Below are 17446 nucleotides of genomic sequence, written 5' to 3' on the forward strand. Positions count from 1 at the left end.
TACAAGTATTCTGTTGAAAATCGGTTGAATTAAAATTGAAAAATTTCACGAAAAAAGAGGCGGCTATTCCGAGCAGAGCCGTCAATACAGAACATTTAAGAGGTCCTTTTTGCCTTATCATTCGATACTTGATGGTCGACGAGTAGTGTACGAACGTACGAACCTAAACGATTCTCATAAACAAACGGCCAATTATTGCCGCTGTACTGTACGGAACAAACATATTCTTGCGTGATTTGGGAAATAATCATAACAATTGTGTAGCAGATTCCGTAGAGGATACGATTACCGTAAATTTTGATAGAAATGATTTTGTAAAAGCATTAATTAGCCGTGCTTTGATTGGTGGTTTACTTGTTAGCACCGCCTTTTTGACGACGAACCACATCTGAGATAGGTAAAACGAATTGTCTATAGGAAAATGTTTTCAGTTTGCATATTTGATCATCGTTGAAATCAGTTTGCTTGTCGCCAGGGACCCGCTTTGTTAGTTCCTGGAAGGAATACTCACCCTTTTGCAGCAGCAAACAAAGGCGCTCTCAAAATTGCCTCCATCACTAGAGGTGTACAGAAGTCGCATGGTTTTTGCAAGGAGACGGCGATATAATATTCACAACAAACGGTCCTTATTAGGACCACAAAACGTTCTCAGAATTATAAATGAAATTTCCATTTCGTGCTTTGGAAAATAACTTCCCTCTTACCGGGTTAGTTATTTTCTATAACAATATCAGAAAAATGCACGATAAAACCAATAATCTGACCAATTGGACGGAACCAAGAAAATACCTACAAAAATTTGATTCCGAAAAGTGACATTGACGGAAAAATGCTTCGATCGTTTCTAATTTTTTGGCAACTAAAGTGGCCGATTTGTTTTCCAACGTCAATTATTTGCGCGGTGCTGTACAGAACAGATTTTTGCGCGATTTGTTGGGAAATAATCGAAACAATTGTGTAGTAGATTCCGTAGAGGATACGATTTGTTACCTTTTGTGGGTAGTCCTAAATAAGTCGGCATTACAGGATGTATCCACGAATAATATGGCTGGCTCACAAAAATGGTCGCATTTTTAATGTCATCGTGGTCGTGTCTTGTACACAACCCTTTAATTTTTTAATCCAATTAATTTTGGTTTGGGGGAGGGTTAACCCTCAACACCTCCCCCCTGGCTACGCCACTGGCAAAAGTATGCATTTAGGTATTAAACAGACCGAGCAGCAATATGGAACCGCCAAGAACTCCCACCTTTCGTGAATATTTGAACAGTGTGCAAAATAGCTTTCGTGACACACCGTACCATTTTGGAATTTCGTTAAGGGTTTACACCACTGTAGAGCACGAAAAAATGGGCATCTTTCAGAAATTTTTTCTTGACGCAATAAAGTGATGAATCGAGTTCTTGTTAAGGCAGGAGCAATATATCCCTGAGAAACAAGGAAGGAGAACCTCTCAGCCGCCATAACGCTCAGGGGAAGTTGGCTGCGCGGTCGCAGGTGTAGCCATAAATCACTGCACATACCAACAGGTGTAACGGTGAGACGGTAGGTGTACAGTTAATGCACATAGATTGTAGAAATAGGTTGCTGAGACAGCCCGATTGTACACTGATAAATAACAATAACAATAACTGTATGATATCGGATGCATTGATTCACAGGTATATGCTGTTGTTTGTGCTTTCTTTTATTCGACATAAATAGTATTTAATTAAGCTTTGATGACATAATACTATTGGTTGAAACGATCCCTTATATTTGAACCTCTCCAATTGTAATACGTTCTATTCATCACAACACTACATACTGAATACGAATCGGAATAATCGTAAAAAATTAGCTAAAATTTTTGCTAAAGCTCGCCCGTAGCGGTCTCTTCAGATTGACTAGCTGACATCAATCACATAGGCTCTTACAGTATGCACCCGCAGAAAAACCATAGAAACAATAAGCAAAGATGAGATCACATTGCATAAACCCCGGCAATTGCCATAACACAAAACATGTTCCACACTTTCAGCAGCAATTCGAAACCCGTTTTACTGAAATAAACGAATAATTCGCCACTGCCAAAATCATCTGCTGCCTCCACTACTGGCTGCTTCGCGCGATAGTGACGAATTATCTGTTGTGCAATGTGCACTTTTTTCAGCGAACTTAACTCGTTGAGCATTTATTTCGTTTACAATATTGATCACGAATGGATGGGAGAATTTTCCTTGGGTGGAATCGAAGAATTCCTGATGTTTCATCGGACAGTTATCTCGCTTTTCGTATTCGAAAGCCTGCAGCACCATATCGAGACGATCTAGATCTTTGACAAACTTTGCTTCCGCTGTTTTTCCTGCCTCGTACTCCTGCAATAAAAGTTTTAAAAAAGCATTATTTATAAGAAGTATTGAAAATATTTTTTGTCGATATGGGTATATGATTTAACTAAAAAAAATGGTATTCATAACAAAAAGTGGTTGGATTTTTATCGCTTATAATTCAGCCATTTCACAATAGTTTTCGCTTCCATACCAATGAAATTATTCACATCCATTCCAATGAAAATGCAACCCTTTGTCTAACAAGAAGACATGCTGGTGAGAAGCGTCCAGTGCGTTGAACGGATATTTTGGAACTAAACTTGTATAGAAATCACGTTGATAAGTTGTATCGCAATTCTTGGTAATACAAATTAATCAATATACCGCTAAAAGGGTTTTTCGATCCACGCATCGAAAAAATTCCTACAGGCCATTGTTTGAAGCGGCGTTCTGGCAGGACGCTCTTGGCTCGAGACGCGCACCTCAGGTAGACACCCTTTCATTGTATTATGCACATCCCCAGAATGCTTTACTTTGCACTGTTCATGTGTACAGGTCTCGAGAACGTATTTCATGACTTGATCCGTAGAGGGCACCACTGCTGTCGCGACTGAACTGCGTCTGCTTGTTGCTTATCGGAATAGTTAGTATTCCGGTAATACCCAGAATGTTTCGACGGGCGTGCGGAGACTGACTTCAAAATGTTTGCATTCTGCTTCTCAAACCATGGAAAAGTGTGACTTGTATAACCGTAAACTAGTTCAATAAAAGAAGCCCGTCAGTGCTGAACATTGTGAACGCGCTGGCAATTGTTGTTGGGACTGAAGCAGCCCATTTCGCCCGGACCTCTGATAGGGCGTGCGGATCCGCGTTGACGGCTTATCTGGACATGAAAACTCCAGAAGCCATTTCTCCCCAGGAGCAATTCGAGGTGGATGAAGGACTGTTATACGGAGCTGGTATCTCAGATAAATTGTGAGTTATCAAACAACCACAGAAAACGGCGAAAACGAAAAATTTTGGTCAAAATTGTTAAAGCCACATTTTAATCCGCCATATTGGAATCACCTTTTTTCTCGATTTTGGCTAAATTACCACTTATTTTTAGTGAAGTCCACCATATTGGATCAGCCATTTCAAATTATGAAAACTGACTTCAGATTCGTAATCAACGATGTCCAAAACCCACAATTTCATGTAATTGTTAAAAAATATTGACATTAATGTGCTCTCAAAATTTTAAACGCATTCATCTCAAAACACGATTTTTCAAAACTTTGCACAATCTCATTTGAAAACGGTTCAATTTAAAGCGTTCATCTTTTGGCCTCTTGAAAGAAAACCTTTTTTATTAGAGGAATGACCTATAAAATCTACAAATTCTTAATATTCACTATTTTTGGTGAAACATTGAAGGGGAAAAAGGGCTAAAAATACGATCTCAAAGTTTGAGATTGCACCATTACGTCAAATTTGAAGCTTTGTTTTATTCGCCATCAAAATATTTGTAAGTGTAGAAGGAAATAAAAACTATTTAAATCCTAAAACGGTTACCTTCTATGTCCCCTCGCTTACTCACAAAAATATTGAATTTTGGTGGCTTTTTGGTCATTTGAATGAAAACCTCCCCCGTGTAAACCACACTAAAGCTAGAAATACGTTTCGTTTATTATTAATCGAAATATACTAACAAAAAAACAAAAACTAAATATTTTACATTTAATAATGTACTTATTTTTTTTTTTCAACAGTTCGTGCAACCCAAAGGGTTTTTTCTTGTATGTTTGTTTTTTACGTAATATAGTATATCATACATTTATACGTTCACCCTATTTTTTCAAGTTAACTTTTTTCTAAGCAAAAAAAAACTGTACAAAATTTTCACGTTATGTTTAACGACGTTTCTCGTAATTTCGGAACCCTGGTCCGTTTATTATGACAGCTTAAGTGAAGAATTTATCCCACATTTGTACGTTCACCCTATTCTTTTTAGATTATTTTTTAGTATTCAAATAAACTGCACCAAATTTACTAAGATTGTTGGAAAGAGCAAATAACGAAATTTGGTAACACTGATGCGTTGTTTTTGTTAGTTTTGACAGTTTGAGCGAAGAAAAATGGTGCCCCACACTGAAAGAAATTTAGTTTTTCTGTGTCACTGAAAGAAATTTAGTTTTTCTGTGAAATTAGAAGAACACAAGAGATGGACGGGTGTGGATTTTTTCGTACCCGGACCCGACCCGAACACGAATATTATTTTTGTAAGTTTACCCGAACCCGACCTGTACCCGTTTTTTGGAACTTTTTGCAGTCTTAGGAATAAAACTTCCAATCAACATAATCGACCCACAATCCGAAAAGTTTTGATGTGCCCATAACAAAAATGTATAACGTGTTCGGATTAAATATCGACAATTCGGGGTTAAGAGCAACCAAAGTCAAAAAAATAATTTTTGTAAATTATTCATTTTTAGTAACAATTCAGAAAAAAGTCTTTTAAAATCGTATGCGACAGAGAAACTCCTCACATAAATTTAAAACCTAAGATTAGCCTTTATATAAAATATTTCAGCCATTAATTCTCGGGATCATTTCACATTCAATGATGGAATGATGACATGTTTTGGTCGACAAAGGTATTCGAAGGGTTAGACCAAACGAACCTCAGATATTGTCAGGGATGCTGAAAACGCCCCGCCAGCAAGGAAAAGAATCGCAGTCCGCACTGGTAAATTGCGTGCACGGAATTCGATGAACACGAGTTGAGAATGATTTTTCTTTCATTATCTTTTTTTACAAATATATTGAAAACATCCACGACTTTGTTAACCCATGGTGTATTTATTAGAACAACTTTATGCAAAAAAAAATCAGCATCTCTGAAACTTCGGAATATGAAAGAATGGACTTTCCCCTTTCATTTGAAACTAAGATCAAAATGATCCGTTCGTAACAATATTGGTTTTACTACTAGAGCTAGTTCATATTTCTGTCCCTAGATAGATCCCCCCTAAATGTGAGAATTTGATAGAAAATTTAATTGTCTACAAGTTTGTTGACAACTAATAATTGATCTGAAATCACCCGGAAAAGTTGTTTAAGATTTTAACAAAGTTATATCTAAGATAGTTTCACACTAGACCTAGTGGTTTGGAAATATATTTTCTCGCAGTTATTTCACCACCAAAAAAATAATTGGGTTTGGTGACATGAAAATATTTGACGGGATACATTACATTCTTCGTTGACAATTTCTATTGACCTTCTGAAAATTTGGATGTTTGACAGAGACAGAAAACTATTTGTGCTTTTGGTTCAAGTTTGTAATCTTTCCCGGTAGGTTTGAAGGAACTACCGTAAACCGGGGTGACTTTGATCATCGGGGTGACTTTGATCACTCGAAACTTTTCTCGTAGATCGCTTATTAAACCAGAACAGTATACCGAATCATTTCAATTTGAAATGATTTTTGACGTAGGACTACGTCTTTGTTTTCGATATGGGGGTGCACTCTGCAAATTCTACAAAAATGGTATATAACGAAAAGTGGTCCAATTTTAAACGCATATAATTCAGCCATCTCACGATAAATTTTCAAATTTTTTGCACAAATCGCCCCGAAACACTTCTAAGAATAGATTCCAATAGATAAACCCAAAGATTTTTGATATCATAGCATTAAAAAATTAAATAATATACAACCTTGTCAAAATATCGCGCATTAACACACAGAAGATAACGCTCCCAAGCCCTGTACGACGGATTGGTGTACCTAGCGCGCAACGCTTCTATGAATGACGTCATCATCGACTATTTAAAGAACAGACTTGGCCAGACACGCTCAGTTCCCTGTTGAACGGCTGGCGAAGCAGATCACTGCGCTGTGTTTTTTACAGCCAGTGTAGCTGAGATAGAAGTCCGTTACACTGGCTGTGGAGGGACGCTACGCTGTGTCGTCCAACAGGCGACCGCTCCAACTGCTTCCTAAATGCCGCTGTAATGTTGCCAGTAAATTTTTGGTGTAACTAGCACATGTATTTGCTATTTGCGCTTCCCATTTTGGTTTAAACGCAAGGACAGTTTTTAAAACAGGATTTGATTAATTAGTTTAGCTCATCTAAGCAATTTTATCAATTCTGTAATTTAAAAGGAATTTTACGGAACTTGGTGAATTTGGCCCCACTTGCAACTGGTATAATCAACCTGCACAAAGTTTTGCATAACGCAGGACTGTTTTTTGGAACAAAATGTGTTATCATTCAGGCCTTCGCTATGCAAAATCACGATATTATGACAGATGGGCTAAGCGCGGCCGTTCCTTTCAATCGGGAAAGGCCGCGTGGAATTTTGGTGAAATGCGCTAATAGTGTCGTGGTGGTACTAGTTGTCTCTTTCGCTCTACCCATCATCATCAGCGTTGACTCATTTTGCATTGTACGCTTGGGTTCAATGTTTGGGGCGAATGTGTTGGTAGGTAGGGGAACTGGCGGTAAAAAGAACACGTTAAGCAAAGTCATTATTTTCTAACTAATAAGTGAATGAGATATTACAATCACCTTATGTTTCTTGTTAGACATGTTTTGTACATATCTGGTAAAAATACTTCGTCATAAACACATTTTTTCAAACATGTTTATAGCGAGTGGGTAAAATGAACATGTGGCGGTGGTAAAATGAACAGCTTCTGGTGACCTGCAAAATGTCCTGTATGTATGCAATGCGCAGCGTTGGAAAGCATTTTCCGATCAATGCTAATATCCCAACAAATCATGAGCTTTGCATACACACAGGGCATTTTGCAGGCAAAAAAAATTGTCACGGAAGAATTGAATTTTCATGACGTAATATTAAGGTTGGACAGAGAAAGGGTAAAATTCGCAAACGAAAAAAGCAGTTTTTTTCCACGCCGTATGTCAGATCTTCATAAAAATCAATCAAAGAACATTCTACATACGCTGATTGATTTTTATGAAGATCTGACATACGGTGTGGAAAAAACTACTTTTTTCGTTTGCGAATTTTGTGCATTCTCTGTCCAACCTTAACCATTTCACAATCCTGTGGCATCGAAACACATCTACAAACTTGGGGTTATCCATGGGTGTTTGAACTTTTAGGATCTGTTTGAGAGCAACTAGAAAGCTTGTTCTATACATGAGATGTGATTATATTGTCTAAAATTTGATTTTTCTTCACCGGTCCGGGTGTTTTTTCTAACACACTAAGTACTAAGAAAATAAATATTTTACATTAAGTAGTATAGTCCTACGTCTACAGTTCGTGCAACCCCATAGGGCTGCTCCTTGTAGTTTTACTCTAAACTTATAAAATACTGATTTGTTATACTTTTTGAGTATATTGTTCGGTTTTTGGGTATAAAAACTACAAAAAACCGAAATTTGACTTCACCCGATTTTTACGAAGCTTCGTAAAGTGTCTATTTTTTATAAAACAAATAAATCTCAGATTTGAGCAAGAGTAATAAATTACAAGCGAGTTTTTATTTTCCTTTAGATTGGGAGATGCTAAATTTAGTTTTAAGAGTTTGTTTATTTTTACTACACTTTTTGTGAAACTAGTTGTCAATTATTTTAAGCTATAATTCGCAACATTTTTTTATTATTCGATATTCCAACGTGTTAAAATGGATGAAACTTTTTGTACATTGATAAAACACTGAAACAAAACAATTTTAGCCGTTTTAAAGGTTTTCAGAATCTTTTATTCTAGTTGGACACAAATTATACGAATTTTGGTTACTCGAATTTTACAGTACATTGAAATCTCCGTATAATACCAATTAACATCTATTTAACAATGAGTATCTTTCCAAAATTAGTTCAAACAAACACTTGAATGAAAAACATTGACATCAATAACATAATGTAGGTGAACATGCAGGTTATCAAAGTCACCCCGGAACACGAAAACGGACTTCAACTTGAAATCATTTTTGAATAAATAGCTGTAAGCGGACAATTTTAAGTAAAACCATCCAATCTTGTTCTCCATACATCAGTACATGGGTAAAAATATGAAACTTGAAATAAATGTGTTGCGTCTAAAAATATGTAATGATTACTTCGAAAAGTGATCAATGTCACCCCGGTTTACGGTACCATTCATCGGAAGGTATTGCTTGGTTACAAGGGTTTGCTTACATTTATGTTTTCGAAAGGACCATACGTCGCATATATAATTGAACACAAACCACAGGTTAGCGTGAAACGATTTATTCAAATTTTCTCCGCAAAGTATATTGCGGCAGTTGGATTTTACGGCCATTTCCTATCAATTATGCGAGAAATCGTTAATAAATTGATCCTAGATTATGCGAAATGTATTACTTTTGAAAACAAAATATGATTTGAGTACAAGAAAAACCCTATATACATACAAATCCACGAATATATCCCCAAAAAAATTATCTTGATCCAAAAACTCAGAGTTTTTTTGTTTACTATTTGTCACATTGAGTTAATTTTGAAAAAGATAATCAGCGTTTTTAACCAAGCATTGCAATGACATTCGCGAAATATTGCAATGGTGTTAATAGTTTCATTGAGTTTGTTCAAATATAAAGATTGAAGTTCAGGACAAGTGAATTTTATATGAAGATGCTAACAAAGTAGGAGGTTCATGCAAGAATAGTTATCAATCGAAAAAAATTAAAAAGAAGGCATACATCATTGAAAAAGCAGCTTCAGCGGGAGGAATCACTCACCATCTTGGAAAAGAATATTAATATAATACTAGTTTGCTCAACACTTATTTAAGACTTTTCATCCCAAAAATATTAATGGTGCCCTATATCAGGTGGAATCTGGAATTATAATTTCCAGCTAAAGATGAGACTTTCCAAACTCTCAAATTCCGCTGAATGCACTGTTCAACTAAACACAGGTATTTGGCAAATGAAAAAAGTGCGTGTTAATTGACTTACAAACCACTAGGCTTTCTGTGAAACTAACATAGACTTAGACTTCGTTAAAATATTAAACAACTTTTCCGGATAATTTCAAATCGGTTTTTAGTTGTTAACAAAGTTGTAGACAATTAAAATACCTATCAGATTTTCACTTTTAGTATTGTTCGAATGTCTAAATCACCATCTAGGGACAGAAATATGAACTAGTTCTATTGTAAAATCTATGTTTTCACGAAAAATAAATTTCAAAAAAAAGTTGCTCTGAACCCCCCGACGGATTATTTTGATGTTGGTTTCAAATGAAAGGGGAAAGCCCATTCTTTCATATCCTGAACTTTCAGAGATGCTAATTTTTTTTTTGCATAAAGTTGCTAAAAAAAGACACCGTGAACCTTCTAAAACTCGCGTCATTGTATCTGGTACAACACCCTTAAAAGCTCCAGCAAAATCACGTTTAATCATCAGCGGCTGCTCATTTTGGGAGCCATTCACGTGAATACCAGAAGGTTGAGCTTGTGCGTCGAGCCAATAGACCAGCGGTTCTCAATCTTTTTCGTATCACGAACCCCTTATAAATCACCCTGGGTCGCTCCGGACCCGCGCGGATAAACATCGATTTTGTATGCTATCAATATGTTGTTTTCAGCTTGTTAGGAGCAAGACTTGAAATTTCAATCTGCACTTGGAAATATATATTTTTCTTCGCGGACCCCCTAGCAACGACTTCACGGACCCCAGGTTGAGAATCACTACAATAGACGATTTGAAAAAGGTTTTTTCAACATCGTTTTTGAACGTTGCCGAATTAGGCTTTTTGTGACGTTGTGCATGGCTTTCCGGAATATTCAATTCAACACATACGGAAACGTTCAAGTGGAAAAGCTTATTTTCGACCGAAAGTGTGATTGGGAGAAAATTACAAAGTTCCTATGTTTACTTAGTGTCTCATAACATCCGTGATGTGAAGACATTTTTTTCCGAAACTATTTTACCGTAAAATCGGGGTATATTTGAGCTTATATGTGACCTCTTTTAGTAAATTTGCGATGAGACCAATTCTTCCAAAAAACATCTAAACAAACATCAATTTTATTCCAAACACGCTCAACTCCGGTCCGTCACGATTATTAAAAAAAATTGTAATTTAGTGAGTGATCTTACAATTGAGAAAGGTACAATTTATCAGCATATTTTGGATGAATTGGAATAATCTCGTGTACGCATATACATATGAACATTGCTTTTTAATTAAACTTATCAATACATTTTGTAGTAACCCTAAACATTTTTGCCAATAAAACCATAAAAAATCTACAATTTTTGGTGTTTGGTGGTCAATTTGGATTATTTTCCTTGAACAGATCGATAGAAGTCATACACTATATATCTTTCCCATGCACTTGTTTTTCTTTTTGAATGGTGGAATGAAGGAAATATACAACATTAATACTTCAATGCTCGAGAAACTTCACAAAAAGCGATAAATGTTTCCCTGCTTTATAGAACAGCAAAGTTTTTCAAACGAAATTTTCTAAATGATGAATTTCCAGTTCAAAATCTCTCGGATAGTCCCATTCACTCGATACACGCTCCTGGAAAGTTATGTTTGTTGTAATATTGTTCTAAGAGGATAATGTAGCGTTTACATTAGTGCTGGTTGCCATCTGCTGGCAACCAGCACTAATGTAAACTGGGCATAAGTTATCATTTTTTTATTTTGACGGAAAAGGTCATCCAAACATTCAAGAACGGGTAAGTGTACAATTTTTCGAAAAAATCCGACCCGACCCGTACCCGGAATAAATATTTTTAATGTACCCGACCGGACCCGTACCCGGTGATAAAAAAAACCCGAACCCGCCCCGGTTCCTACGGGTACGGGTTCGGGTCGGGTATCGGGTAAAAATACCCGTACCCGCCCATCTCTACCGCAAATCATGTTTTTTTCCAGAGACTTCGTCACCGAGTCGTTTGCCGATGTTTTTGCATAGAAAAATAACAGCATGTTATTGAAATGATACACTAAAATCACAGACTAACAGACATAACACTATGAGGGAATTATCTCAAAAAACATCGATCCGGCAATTTTCCTAGAACACTAGCTCCACCTTTTATTCACGATCCCAAATACTCATTTGCTGGTGGGTTACCCCTCAGGTTTGGGAACAATTTTTCACTAGTGGTTATCCCCCATATACTTGCTCATATGTCAGTGGCGCCATAATTGCAAATGTGGCCACAGTCCCAACTACAAATATATTTAAAATGACCGTTAAAGCGGGCGAAGCATTGTTTTCGAGTGTTATGTCTGTTAGTCTGTGCTAAAATGTCCAAAAGTTTTGATACAATTCGCTTCGCGCAAAGTTCTAAAAAAATCGCAAAAAAAGTGTTTTTTTCACGCTGAAACCATTAACAGTGATGTTCCGTTGACGTTGACGGAAACTAATGTATCGTCTGAATCGTCCTTTAATCAATTCGACAGCGTTATGCACCGTTACGCTGATTATGACATTAGATAACCTAAAGATGTACATTGTTTACACAACACAAATAAGATTGCAGTTGCGTTAGACACTGCACATACGAGCCCCGTTTTTAGTGCAACTTTGGTGGCGGGTCCTTGATGGAATGGGCAGCATATTCCGGCTTTGGGAAAGTTGGATTGGAATTCATTACTACCAAAATGGGTCTTATCATATAGTACTTGAAAAACATTTTCTACGTTTTCGATTACCTCAGTTGGCGTTTCAGCATGACAACGCGTCGATACATTCCAGCAAGTAGACTAATAGCGTTTTAGTTTTTACCTGGTGTTACACCGGTGTAGGGTAAAACAGAGAGGAAAAAGGAAAATTCCATAAGGATTAGTTAGACCGTGTAAATATGCCTGTACTTGAATGGCCTGCTATTTCGCTGAAGCTTAACCCAATTGAAAATTGGGGGAAGATGGTTTGCGATGTTTATGACAGCGCTAAGCAGTATTCATCAGTCGAAGAACTCAAGAAAGCAATCAAGTTAGTGTGGGAAAAAATCAGTGCAAGAAAGTTAAAAATTCTTAATGATTCAATGCCGAAACGAATGAAACTTGTATTCAAAAATGACGGAATATTGATTGATTACTAAATGTAGTTTTTATTATTACTTGATAATTACTCGAATAAAGAATTTGTTGGAAATCACCGTAGTTTTTCTTAGACGTGAATAATAAGTTGAGATAAGGCAGAAGAAATGACCCTCAAGTTTCAGCATATAACGCAACTAATGCTTCAACCGCCAGGGAAGACTATCACAACACGCAGCTGCAAATTGCATCAATAAGACCCGGCAGACATTTTAGTGCTTTTTCATTACAGGTTCAGTTGCGCTGAGTCTTGCCAAATAAACCTAAAAAACCTCTTCATCGTGCTTAAATTTACCAATGAGTATCGCTGCTTGAATGATATTTTTGCTTCTCGACCAATCTTTTTGCAATACACAACCTGGTACAGGCACGCAATGACAACAGATTCAATCTTCAATCGCAAATTATGTTGAAAAAATCTTGGTAAATCCAATGAATTCAGTTGTTTTCTAGGATCATTGATTGCTTCATCTAGACTATTCACATTCACATAATCAGTTGATTAGAATGAATACACTTGCACAGCAATTGCGTTTTGAATAACGGAACCACTCACATATAGTAAATCCTAAGCGATATATGAGAACATATTCAAAATGCGTATCTCTTTCAACGTTGTGAAATGGTAAAAATACTCGAGCACGAAGTTAAGTCGGGCACTAGAATTTAAGCAATTGGGTAGATTGTTAAAATAGATTGAATTTGAATCAGTTCCTATATGAGCCATCGGCGCGAAGTGACCGAAAGAAATAGAACCTTGAAATTGACCTTCATGGATTTTCAATTTGAAAGAATTGTTCTGCTAGATTCATTAATGAATAATCCCAATTTTTGTGTCCACCTCACGATCCATAGCACTCCCTTGCGTTTTAACGAGGTGTCAAAACCCGTAATTTTCTTTGGCACGATGACATATTTAAAATTAAAACAAAAGATTAGAGAAAAATGCATAAATTCGAAAAATTATAAATTGGAAAAATTGCATATCTCTACCGTGTTCATAATTTTATGGATATGGCTGTACTGATTTGCACATAAGTGTCAAATATAAGATATGGATGTCGTTATGAATGATTGTCAGTATTAAAATAATTACTAGTTAACTCTAGAAAGCTGACAACCATAAAAATGCCTGATTAAAATTAAAACATTTCCAAATAATAGAGAAGGTATTCTCAATTATTTTGCTAGAAATTAAAGCAAATAAACCATAAAACAGTTCACTTGGCAACCATTTGACTCAGTATGGGAATCCCTCCAGATTTCTTGAACATATCAAATGGTAAATGTCACATCGTTTTTCATTGACAAAAACACCAGGGAACTGGTTTGCACAGGTGTTGCACAAAACATGACCAATGAACTGTTCTACTAGAACATGTACTGCCCCGATGTTTTTCAATAAAAAACGCCATTAAATGACTCAACTTCGGTAGTAACGAGACGTGGAATGAAGCATACCCTAGCTTTGTGTACAATCTGGTGCTATACCATGCAACCGCAGCTTCGCGTATTTTCAGGACGCTGCTAGAATTAGGTGAGAAATGTTTATTTTCTACCATCACGTTAATTCAGCATTACCGATTCGCATTTTTAAATATTGCACTATTATACTAATCATTTTGGATTCAACAGTCAGCTAACCACTAATCATATGCATGTCAACAATGAGTTGTACTTACGTTGAATAACTCAAGCAGTCGATCCTTGCACGGACCAAGTAACTCGGCGATTTCAGACATAGCCGAGAATTCCCGAAGCAATTTCTCCTCTCTCGAAATACCGCAATAAGGTGTAATATCACCAACTATACTCTCAGCAAGGTCATGTATCAGCGCTAAAAATAACATTCTCTTTTATTATCGATAAAACTTACAAGTTCTGCCGAAACATACCCAACTCCATGACACGAATCCTATCTAACCCTTGGCTACCATCCAACAGAAATGACATCAATCCCATCCGGTACATGTGACCTGATATACTTTCACAATCTTTAACGTTTCGCAAAACCCATCCAGTTCGCTTTGTGTGCTGTCAATAAAGGAAAATATCCCTGAATAATTGCTGCAATGATCATATGACTGCAACAGTAACAGCTGTTTGTGACGTAGTCTATTCTAATAATCATCTATGTGTTAAGTGCAAGATGTGTTTAGCAGTATTGGGCAATCAACTATTTTTTTCACTGATATCAAAAACTTATGCAGTTACGTAACAGATTACCTTATTTGATCTTTCTTAACACGATTTTTAACTTTATTTATATTATGTACTATCAGCGAGACCACCTACCTTCAGATTGCCAACTAGTTCCAGAAATTTTACATAATCGCTATATTTTTGCGACTTTTCCTCTGTCTCCACTGTCGTAACACCGTTCACAAGTGGTGATTCCATTGTTCCGTTCACGTGCGTTTCGCGAGACATTACAATTTTAGTTAGTTTTGAACACAGATCAAACGATTGCCTTTTTAGCTTGGTGGATAACCTATAAATAGTAAGCATTTTTATGCTCGCAAGTTCAAGTATCTAAAAAACTTCAACATCAGTCTTGAAATTTGACAGGAATCGAAATGTCAAATCCCTGCAGTCAACTTTCGCTTTTATTAAATACATACCTACAGATATATACAGCTGTTTTTTTTTTTCAAGGTAGACCTTACCCAGTTTACAGACAACTTTTCGCCACTATCCGTTTTTTGCAGGTATAAGTTCTCATTCACCAATTTCATCGGTAGCCGTTCTCAAATAGTTTTGCTTATCTCGACGAACGCTGAAATCAGATATCTAGTGAGTTGCTTGTTTACAAATTCGAGCTTTCATAACTGCGGTCGAATCAGCTGCTAAAATCAGCATGAGTCATCACTGACTCGCCATCTATATGTCAGTATTGCAAAGTGGAAGTCGATGCGAAAATTCCAAATCTAAAAACCCGCATAGTTCAAAACCATTTATCATATAGTCCAAACAATAAACCTGTATTATGGGATATAGTAACCATTAGAGCTGATACTTCTGTATTGTTCCTAAAATTTGAACTTTGATTTTATTCAATGAATATAATAATAGTACTACAATACCCCCAGTAGTAACGACGAATTGAATGGTTAAATTATAAAAGAACAATATTCAGTACTGTAACCATATGTGATATTGTACATGTTGATGGTCATGTTAATGGTTCGAATGTTAAGCAAACAAGATCTGAAATGGTTTCGCTTATTAACAAAACAGTAAATAGACCTTATGAGAAATTGTTGCAATATATGTGTAACCCTTCTCTTGTAAATATTTAGAACAAATTTATTATTTCTATTGTAACCTTTTGCATAAGTACTCTAAATATTTACAATATCAGATAATAGTTCAATCCCAGGTAATACGTACTTCACTCTATTTGCAAAAATATTTCGGCCAATCTTATGTTAATGATAGCAATAGAAATAATAAGCTTTATGTTCTAAATATTTACACGATAGGATGTCATTGCACATTATAATATATTTCAACAAACCCACATAATGTCCATTAACTGTTTTGTTTACTAGCGAAACCATATCAGATATTGTTTGCTTAACATTAGAACCATTAACATGACCATCAACATGTACAATATCACATATGGTACTTGATAATGTTTTACTATAATTTAACCATTCAATTCGTCGGATATGGTTCGGATATGGTAAAACTATTGTTATACTCATTGAATAAAATCCAAGTTTATATTGTAGGAACATAATAAAAGCAATGGTTACTATATCCCAACAACACAGGTTTATTATTCGAACTATGTCAAATGGTTTTTAGCTATGCGGGGTTGCTAAAATAAATGATCATAATGTTAAGCACATAATTTTTGTTATGGCAAAACACAAAAAAAAATTGAATTAATTAGGCAAAAAAAATTATGGTACCATCTAAGGTACTACTGTACCACCTGATGATAACTTGTCTCTGTTAGACATAAAATTAACAACTCAAATTAATCAAATATATTTGAACAAGTTCACATCCTGGATGGTAGTTTCAACCACAAGCGATATGGTATGTTATTATTCTTCTATGGTCATGGTTATTCATTATGCCACTCATAATTATCGGTACTAGCTAATTCCGATTTGCCCAGCTCAAGATGGTGGGGTGAGCTCACAATAATATGAAGAAAATTGTGTTCTTCGCTCGATAGCGGAAATCGCTCAATTGGATAAAGCGACAGTACCACTGATGTCAACACTTTCCAGATGGCAGGTAATCAAATCTCGATTATTAAATATCGATAGAGTTAAAACTATATGCGAGTGTCACAAATGTGATAAACTATGCGGAAAATACCAACATTGTGTTCTTTGCTTTTGCCTATCCTACCCGGTCAAAAAATGCGGACGAACATGGTCAGGCGATTTAAACAGTTCGACGTTTGACTCAACTCGCCTGTGCTAATTGCCCCTAAGAACAAATGCAATTCGCGAATGCGATTTAAAGGCGATTTCATGGACATGGTTGTTTTTCGCGTTTTTCCATGTTTGGCTTAAGCTTAAAATTGCTTTTTTAACAATTGGCATGTTCTCGCTTGAATTTTGTTTGTTTCGTGCACTTCACTAAGCCAACGAATGTGGGAAATTGTGGAATCGTGTGTAAGTATAATAGAACAAGATCTCTGACCTAAAATTGTAATGAACATCCGATTGTGGTAAGTTTTGGTGTGCAATATCATTTTCACCATTGATTCTTCGTATAGTTTGGTGGTGATTCTGCCCACACTACTTTTACAGTAAACGGCAAGTTACGGCGGATAGCCTACACTGAAAAAAATCCAAACGTTAATTCTATTTGCTTCAAACCGCTTAAAATTCATATGAAGAAGAAATGCTATTGTTATCACGCGCACACATACCTTCTATGTGTCAACTGTATAAACTATGTATGCACATACATAAGTTATATGTGCATATTGTTATAGAATGGGGTTTTATGTGCCTAATAGTTATGGAATGTGAATGTAAGATTAATATTTCTTGTAAATACACACATTAGGTTTATGTGCCAGCAAATAGTGTCTATATGCCTCCGTTAATT

General features: G+C 36.1%; 1 protein-coding gene across 2 annotated transcripts; it reads right to left on the reverse strand.

Moving 5' to 3' along the window:
• Positions 1–1666: 1666 nt before the first annotated feature.
• LOC131682707 (5'-deoxynucleotidase HDDC2) lies at positions 1667–15178 on the reverse strand. 2 transcript variants are annotated; one of them, XM_058964396.1, is made up of 5 exons: positions 14986–15178; positions 14660–14855; positions 14260–14398; positions 14047–14201; positions 1667–2357 (listed from the first exon to the last, which is right to left on the reverse strand). In XM_058964396.1, exons 2-5 carry the CDS (start codon positions 14792–14794, stop codon positions 2076–2078), a joined length of 711 nt encoding a protein of 236 aa, XP_058820379.1. In that variant the 5' UTR covers positions 14795–14855; positions 14986–15178; the 3' UTR covers positions 1667–2075. The 2 variants fall into 2 exon arrangements, with proteins under 2 accessions (XP_058820379.1, XP_058820378.1); XM_058964395.1 differs by lacking the exon at positions 14986–15178 and having other exon boundaries at positions 14660–14938.
• Positions 15179–17446: the final 2268 nt, after the last annotated feature.

Source organism: Topomyia yanbarensis, chromosome 2 (genome assembly GCF_030247195.1).
Source record: "Topomyia yanbarensis strain Yona2022 chromosome 2, ASM3024719v1, whole genome shotgun sequence".
NCBI lineage: Eukaryota > Metazoa > Arthropoda > Insecta > Diptera > Culicidae > Topomyia > Topomyia yanbarensis.

Coding starts and splice junctions, on each gene's coding strand:
- LOC131682707 (XM_058964395.1), bottom strand. CDS start 14,872: ATGCTTACTATTTATAGGTTATCCACCAAGCTAAAAAGGCAATCGTTT. Junction 14,399..14,659: donor AACTAGTTGGCAATCTGAAG/GTAGGTGGTCTC, acceptor CTTTATTGACAG/CACACAAAGCGAACTGGATG. Junction 2,358..14,046: donor GACTGCTTGAGTTATTCAAC/GTAAGTACAACT, acceptor CTTTTATTGCAG/GAGTACGAGGCAGGAAAAAC.